Source organism: Varroa destructor, unplaced genomic scaffold (assembly GCF_002443255.2).
Source record: "Varroa destructor unplaced genomic scaffold, Vdes_3.0 BEIS01000006.1, whole genome shotgun sequence".
Lineage (NCBI taxonomy): Eukaryota > Metazoa > Arthropoda > Arachnida > Mesostigmata > Varroidae > Varroa > Varroa destructor.
The window spans coordinates 21,370,610-21,379,229 of NW_019211459.1; the positions used below are offsets into that span (position 1 = coordinate 21,370,610).

The 8,620-nt window shown below is 38.6% G+C and overlaps 1 protein-coding gene across 10 annotated transcripts; it reads left to right on the forward strand.

Annotated features, from left to right (window-relative positions):
- The first annotated feature begins 407 nt into the window (after window positions 1-407).
- LOC111252415 (uncharacterized) lies at window positions 408-6,634 on the forward strand. 10 transcript variants are annotated; one of them, XM_022810264.2, is made up of 12 exons: window positions 1,094-1,233; window positions 1,487-1,907; window positions 2,336-2,408; window positions 2,733-2,816; window positions 3,028-3,190; window positions 3,427-3,485; window positions 3,833-3,936; window positions 4,250-4,328; window positions 4,692-4,706; window positions 5,213-5,227; window positions 5,762-5,970; window positions 6,343-6,634. In XM_022810264.2, exons 3-12 carry the CDS (start codon window positions 2,376-2,378, stop codon window positions 6,497-6,499), a joined length of 918 nt encoding a protein of 305 aa, XP_022665999.1. In that variant the 5' UTR covers window positions 1,094-1,233; window positions 1,487-1,907; window positions 2,336-2,375; the 3' UTR covers window positions 6,500-6,634. The 10 variants fall into 10 exon arrangements, with proteins under 10 accessions (XP_022666004.1, XP_086850015.1, XP_022665999.1 ...); XM_022810265.2 differs by having other exon boundaries at window positions 1,487-1,889; XM_022810266.2 differs by having other exon boundaries at window positions 1,487-1,650.
- The last annotated feature ends 1,986 nt before the right edge of the window (window positions 6,635-8,620 follow it).

Genomic DNA, 8,620 nt, shown 5'->3' on the forward strand with positions numbered 1-8,620 from the left:
GTGTTTAGCGACATCGCCAATCTTTTCATTAGCAACACCCTCTTCGACCTCCCTCATGTTCTCTCTTCTGCCATCGGTTATCATGCCGTCTGCACACACCCGCTGTTTATGGCGAGAGAATCTGGCGTGCTCTGCCGGCTAAACGGGGTTTTTGTTTGGCTCTATAGGTCTTTGATTCCTGTTTGTGACTATCGAAGTGTTGTGCTCTGCTATCGATAGTAATAGGAACAGCTGCAGATCGAACGGGCGCCTCTTTGGACCTTGTATGTGGGGCCTGAGGTTAACTGCTGCTCAGCTGATTTTTGTTGCAGCTGCGCGCAATCTGTGCTTGTAGGAGCTACAGCGGCCGTCTAGTCGCCTTGTGCTGGTGCTGCGATGGGTGAATGGACGAGGAGGAAGGGTTGGTTGGGACATCTGTTCTGGTCCTTCTGCTAAAGCTCTTGTTGGATTGAAATGATGGAATGAATAGCAGGCAGCGCAGTGCTTAGAAGGATTGTCAATTTACTTTCGTGCAACTATTGGTCGGATTTACTGCTTGTAGAGAAAAGGTACGCTTTGAACTGGCGACAGTTGAAAACGAACGTATACGTACTACTCATACGAGTAACTGCGCGTCGGTTGACGTGTCCACTAACCAGAAATGTGGCAGCATGGTCGGCGATTGTAGCGGATGCGTCGTCGGTCATGCGCCTACAAGGTCCTGTTAGCTCGTTTAATACCACTAGCACTATGGTTCGTTGTTGACTTCGGTTCGCTTCAATGTGGCAGTTTGTTACTGGCGGAACTATTCCACTTGCCGGTTAGTTGTTGTGACACGCAAACGATGACGCTATCCTTTGTGTGGGTGACGGTTGTTATTTGAAAAGATTAATATCCAACTCGACCGCCAAATCAGACGACATTTCCAGTGCGAGTTCGCGTATGTGTGGTGCCCGTGTAACCGACGGAACATGAGATGAAAATAATGTGCGAATTCCGTAAAAGCTGTATTGGCCAAATTCAATTAAAAAACGTGTATCGAATCATACATGTTTGTCAAGACCCGATATGGTGGTAATGTGGAAGTCGATTTAAGAGGCTTTAATCTATTTTATGTCATCGAAGTTGTACGAACTCTATAGTGATCGGTGATATTGAAGAAGTTATCCATCAATTATTTTCGGCCAGGAAACAAGTTAGTCGCTCACGAATCCGTCGGCGCAAGGGCCTTACCCTAGCTGGACAACCGTGAAGGTAGGAATCTTGAAGCCTGAAGTAGACGAGCTTGAGAAACTGATATGATCGTGCCATAAATTTAAATTATTCACCTAGAAAATAATAAAAAGATCGAAAGCATCATGTTGTGGAATATGTTTGATTTACCAAATAACATGTACAGTACGTAACGGCGCGCAGATGAATAAAATTTTCAGACTTAATGATTATAATTGTCGTCATCATCATCTTTAACCGAAACGATGCGTTTTTTCATTCGTGCGTGTTGCAGGAATTGTTCGATATAGCAACGTCACTTGAATAGTGGCTAGCGCAAGGACCTATTCTATTATGTGGTATTGCGTATCGCGTGTCCCGTCAAGTCAATGGTCTGAGTGCTTGAATTAAGCGCGGGCACAGATGGAAATGTTTGCACTGTAGCATGTACACTGTTAAGTACTTAAAAAAGAACAAAGATAAAAACGGGCGTAGATTTGCGATAATATTATTCCTAGTCAGGGTTCCACTAGCGCTGACGAATGATTTGTTCACAATACGTTTACAAAACTAAACCCATTGTCAAGTTAGTCCGAGTTATAAGTAAACGAACGCTTCACAGTTCATCCTGAGAACAGAGCAAAATTTAATCATACCAGGAGTGAGATTTGATGCGTTTTTCGCCTTGTTTCAACGAAGTTCGTATTGGAAACTAGGTATCGTTATATCAAATAATGGTTAATACAGTGCATGATCTTGTACTGCTATTATTTAGATGCTAGAAAGATGTACACATCGTAAATGCTCACGTTGAAACTAATGGCCACTTTTTGCGCCAAAGCTCATGTGGATATAACCATATAAGCTTTGGCGCAAGTAATATAATCATATCGGTAAAACGAACCAGATGTGTTCATAATGGAAAGAGTTCATTTATTTTGTCCGTAATATTGCAATTTCAGTAACCATTGAAATAATTCTAATGGTATACGTTGTGAAAATCATAGAATCAGTTTCGTTTAAGTTGCCAACCAAACTATACGAGGCCGATAAATTTCTCAGTTATCCGATCTCAGTCCCAAGTGAATCCGTGCAGCTGCATGAGGATGACCCATCGATCCTAATTCTCCTTCAATTTTTTCAGCAAACAATCGGCTTCTGTGTTACTTACCTCATAAACCACGATGGAGCGAGTAGAGGTGCGGTTAAACCTTGAGGTTTGTATCGAACATCGTAAACGTTAATTTTACAATAATAATAGATAACGGATTGGATAAATATAAAAAATTCTTTTTCCATCTAAACGCTCCAAACAGGAATATGTTGGACGATGCCTTAAATGGCTTTCACGCAACTGAAAACCCAACCTAGAACAATAGTCAAAGTTTGGCAATGCTCTTGGAATTTCTTAATAAAAATATCAGTCCCAGAACAGCCGCATTTCATGTATTCTAACTTTTATTTAGATTCCTTTACATAGCAGTTTACATTGAAGTTAATAAACTTTGTTATATAACTATCATATTCCTATTACTTTGCAGGTTCCTCCCAATTCTCGGTTATATGAAGTTCGGCAATTAATTTCTTCTCGTTTTGAAAATGTGCATTGGCTTGATTTATGTGAGGTATGCTACATAAGTAGGTGAAGTACTTGTATAAGGAGGAATGCCTGCATCATTCAAATGAGTATATATATATGTAACGAGCCTGATATTTCAAATTTACAATAGCTATCGGGGACCTTGTTAGACACTAAACGCCTAATAAGTTTATGACCATATTTATATATTTTTGTTGACTATCGGTAACATGGGTCGAAATTTCGTTTCTGCGCAGGATGATCACCTAGTTGCAGAAGATCGGCGACCTTTGATCGCTTCGGTGTCTCGAGTGAGCTCTGATTTGGCCTGTGACTTCATAGAAGACGAGACCTTTCCAGACTGGAGCGTGGTTGAACCTTCCGTGGATATTGAAAAAGGCTGGAGAGTACGGAACTCGGGTAAAATTACTTAATGCCTGTGTGATTTCCCAAAATCATTCAACTTATTAATTGTGGTGCAGCTATTTCAAGCAGTGATTTCCTCCTCGAATCAGAAAAAAGCGATCATTAGTTATATATATATATATATATATATATATATATATATATATATATATATATATATTTATCTATAATTGTCTTTAAACATACGATCTTTCATTATAACGATGTACTTAATACCATTTTGCATGCAGGAACACGTGACTGGCCTGAAGGAACTTGTCTACGACAATGCTGGGGCGAATTAGGAATGGTAAGAGAATTGATCGAAGCATACATTCGATCGGTACATTCTATTTAGCTTCCTCTACGAAAGCTTTTAGGGGATTGTTATTGCTAGAGAAACTTTCTTCTAAAAAAGACAGGATATATAATAACAATTCAAATTAAGGTAATGCACTGGGTCAGGAATGTGAGTTCCTGACCCAACTGCAAGAGTATGCAAAAGCATAACGAAAGCCGACTATACGAGATCGTTCGGTGTAAAATTTGTAGGTTGCCTTTATATATGAGCACCATTTACTGTCATGATTACTCTAGACGTCATACGGATTGTATATTTTGTGTACCAAGGTATATTGTATTGTTGCTGTATTCTAGTCACACACGGCGTTGGTCCCAAGGCTTAAGGTGAATGAAGAAGGCGTTATCCGGGTACCCATCTCTCTGCCAGCCCATAACGGTCATTACCAAGTACATTTTCGGTGTGTAGCCAATAAAATGGACATTGCACGGTCCAATAACAAGAGAACTATTGGTAATTACCTAAAATCCAAACGCTAATTTCACACGTTGGAGCACAATTAGATGAGATTTATACACCAGCTTTATTGGCCCTATGGAATAGAAAACATTTTTTTCAAGCTAGCCTAACAAGCTTTTGCTTTTTTCCTATATTATCCATTAAATAAAAATATGACGCGGAAGCACTTTATGGTCCATGTAACACTGAATTGTAAAGCAAATCTTATATTAATCGTACTAGAAGACACGGCTTGTACTTTTTATTCGTTCCAGATTATTTCACCCGGATCATGGTTACTTTGGGCACAAACTATGGTGCAATGTCATAGTCCGCGAAGACAGCTCCGTCCAGGTTAGAAAAATAACTTACGACAAGTAACTAAGATCTATTTATGCTGAAGAAGAATGATCGATTTACATCGCTCTATCGACAATTACTGCATATGTGTCCATATATCAATCATATGCTAATTTTATGGCATGTTTTTCAATTACTATCGGAAAGTAGAACACAATATACACATGACTGATATATGGAAAAGTTTTGCAAAAAGTTGGCGCTTCGATAACGTTGTAGGCATAGGATGTGCTTATACAACAGAGTTTTCTAGATCTATTTAAAAAAACAACTTGCACATAACACCTATGTCATAGGCTCTGTTTTTCTATTTGTTACTTATACGATATCAATCTTTATTTACGGCCTTCGATGCAGGAAATCTCAAGCGACGTGAGTGCCTATTAAATAAGACTTATATTGTTGTTTAGCTTTGTTGAGTTCTACATCCAGTTGAATGAATACAGTCAACTAGCAGCTATTCGAGGAAGAAATTGAAGGAAATTAGGGCAGTTCACCAATCGCGAAGTGTCTATATTGTTATAGATGAATCTAAATAATTTTTAGTGTTTTGAACGGCTTAGTAGAACGGCTTAGAAGTCTTAGTAAGAAAATTATGTATGTGTTCTATAGAAACATGCATTTTGTGAGCCGGATTGGTAAAAGTAATTAGAACCAGTTAAACCTAAATGGAATTCTAATAATTATCGCTATGTGGACATATCAGTAGCTGAAGTCGTCAAGAATTGGGAAGCCTGAATATTGCATAGCTTGATATATGTTTTTGAGGATTCCGTATATATTGCCTCATCTATAGTAATGCTATGAACAATGTAATAACTAAGTTATCTTTTCTTCCAAATTCTCGATTTTTTTACCGCTACAACACCACCGGTCAGGATATCTCAAGTGATGTGAGTGATTTTCATCCATGTGCTTTTCATCGGATTTTGTGTTGAAATCGCTTGAGAATTAATCCAACTAGTGTTATTACCATCTGAAAGCCAGAATTGAACTTGTTGAATAATATGTAATAACCATTCAAGAGCAAACTGCCAGACATGAAACGCTGTTTGCGAGGCACATACTTGCATTTTGCTTAAAGCCAATACCGAACGAAAGTGGGCACCCAACAAATATGTGCCTAGCGTTAATAAAGAAAAGAAATTCTCACAGACTTGAGTCTAAAAATTCTAAATAAAAGAAGCTGTACTGTTCTTTGGTATATAAACTAGACGTCTTGAAAAGACAGATAGATGCCGAACTGTATTGCCGGACATATTATAAAAAAAAAAACGTTATAATTCTCGTCCAATATTTGAAATGTGGCCCCTTAAAAGTGTCCGTTGACTGGTTTTACACCGTCTCTTATGCGCATATGGAAATGCTTGTTTGGGGCTTACTGTATAGTAATGTTTGTTAATACACTTCTGTGTACATCATTCAAGGTGCTTGATGAACTGGAGGTAGAGTTGCCTGCGTGTTTCGACCTCGAAACAACGCCCCCGTCAAGTCCAGCTGTTCAGCGAGCAGCTCAGAGCAGAACTTGTGCGGGAGGTGACTTCGGAAAAGAAGGAGCATCTTCACGCATGACACAAGGACCATCGATGGCCACTGCCATGCACTTTCGGCACAAACCGCGACAGCAACAATATCGGTTCGTAACTAACATGGAGTAACCTTATTCTGACATATGCAACCCTGGCTATACAAGCGAGACGTGCTTGGATCATATTAATTCTATTGATTGCCTCCCCTCTCTAAATACGAGCAATGACATTTTTTTTTTCAAAATACGCAATGTACACAATATGCAATAATGTTACCTTTGTTTTAGCGCTGAAAGCAAGTAATGCACAGGACAGGCGTTTGGGACTATTGTTTGAAGTTGTTTGAAGCAAATTGCTTGTTCCTTTTATGATACTAGACTCTTGGCAGTATTCACAGGTTACGTAAACGTTAAACCGTTTTTTTTATTATGTGTGCTTTACCTAACCATATTCCTAGTAACCTTTTCTGTTTATTATAGCTTAGAGGCGGAGGCTCTTCCAGAGGCATTGTTAACGGGAGCGTTAAGCGCCTGTTCATCGATCTATAACGCGGCTCGCACTTTAATCGAACCCAGAAAAAAGGACGGGTATTTACGCAGAGGAATGCATTCTCCTAGCCCAGATAGCGACCGGTAACAGGTGCTTGATAATCAAACGTTATATATCATACACATATATGCAATGCACGTAACCATGCAAATATTTTCTGATGGCACTGGCCAGACCTGTAAGCAAATAAAGCTGTTGGCAAAGAAAAAAGTTTTCCAGTGATTATTTATTGTATTTCCTTTCAATGCTTTTAAGGAATACATATATTTTACAGTTCTGGGCAAATAGCTTTAACGTTTATGATATGTTCGAGCATTTTTCGCTCGTGTATCATCCCTAATTGGGTATCATGGTCTAAGTTAGAATTTATTGAGGCGTTTATTTCATTATATCTTGCTTGTGCTTAAAGGCGCATAGTTCTGTTTAGCTTGACGGGCTTCTTCTTGACGTGAGCGATCATCAGCTAAGTATGCAAGAGCCTACTAATGCGGATAAAATGCTCAAGAAAGGTTGCTTGCAATAGTTAAGAAATTAGAAGTAACAATAATATTATGGTAGCACACTGCGTGTATCCCAAAAAAACTAGCAAAACAATTCAGTGTATTGTCGAAAAGCAGAACAGCCTTTTTTTTAAATATTAATTGTGAAAGTAGTAAGTAAATTTATTTAATCGTCAGTTTCTCTAGCTTTCAAATATATACCCAATATTTTCGCGTGAGATAATTGGCCATTCACTGCACTGGCTTATTTGTACCCTATGTGTGAGAATATGGAAACTGCAGTTAGCATACCGGATATATTTTCATGTTACAGTCACGCTGTTGTCGATATACTGTTTAAACTCTCTTACTAGGGAACGAGTTTATATTTTTTTTTGCTAGATTTTTTTGGGGGCTTGTTCGGCTTACAGTACGCATGGGCATGCTGTGGTTGTTTCAGTAGTTTCATTAAGGTTATGTTGATCTGTAACGTTGGCTAACGTTAATCTGAAATTTACTTGCATTCCATCCATTGTGCAGGGCTACTTTGAATGTAAATTTTTGGAGTAGCAACGGCATACGGCGGGAGTGAAATTTCTGCTGCTTGACACGGATATAAGCATCTAGGCGGACAGATAGAAGCGTAGACTGACATTTGCCTAAGGGAGGAAGGCCGTATCTTTTTTTGATGCTGTTCCTTTGTGATTCTAAAATTGAGTTGACCTGTTCCTAATACTACAGTTTTAAAGATGTCTAATAGGCGGCGCAGATGAAGCATAGCAGTTCGCGCTTGCTGTGCCTCAGCCCTCAAAGAAAGAGACCTATACTAACGCATGTTGCTAACTACAATATTCCTAAAACATACAATAAAGGAGTAAACAACGACAACGTTTGCAGTAGTGTTAAAATTATATTAGAATGTTTCATCAAATTACGGCTGACAGGGTAGACAAAACCATCGAAGCTGATAGCGCCTGCACACACTCATCAAGTACTTAAAAGAAAGAAGGAAAATGAAGTGAGAAGAAAGCGCTTTAATTAAGCGAACAAAAATAGACATATATAGAAAAAATATTTAATTGTCGCTGATAAATAACTATTGACCAGGGTACAAGCAGCGGTTCTAAGCATTCAATTCGCTCGAAGTTCGCTTTTCAAGGTCCTTTATAAAGCGTATCGTTCGTATTGCCGGTTCGTCTCATTAAAATATATATAAGGTTGAGGTGGAACGTCAGGTTCACGAAATATTCGCTTTATTCTAGAATACATTTTTCCTACTTAAACAATATCGAACGACTTAAATTATTAACCTCAAGTAAATGAATATGGAACGTTTTATTGCGTATCCTGTATATGGGTCTAAAATTGCTATGAGTTTTTCTTTTGAATAACGTAGATGCCGCAAAAGGATTACTGAATGTTTTATATGAATTGACATGTACCCCCAGAATTCACTAATTAAAGGGTGACCATGTCGAAGCCTCTGGCATCTGTTCTGCATTTTGATGTAAGTATCAATGGGCGTTGATATGGGTTTAGTCGAAATTTGGTAAAATATGTATCCATATAGCAAAGGTGATGAACAGATTCGCATATTTTCAAGCTCTTCGAAGACGGTTTTAGCATTGTTGAGAGTGATTCTCTAATGAGAACGTGAATAAATTGTATCATAATAAAGTAAACTTCCGAAAACGATCTTCCTGCTCCACCAGCGTATTGTAATTGTTAC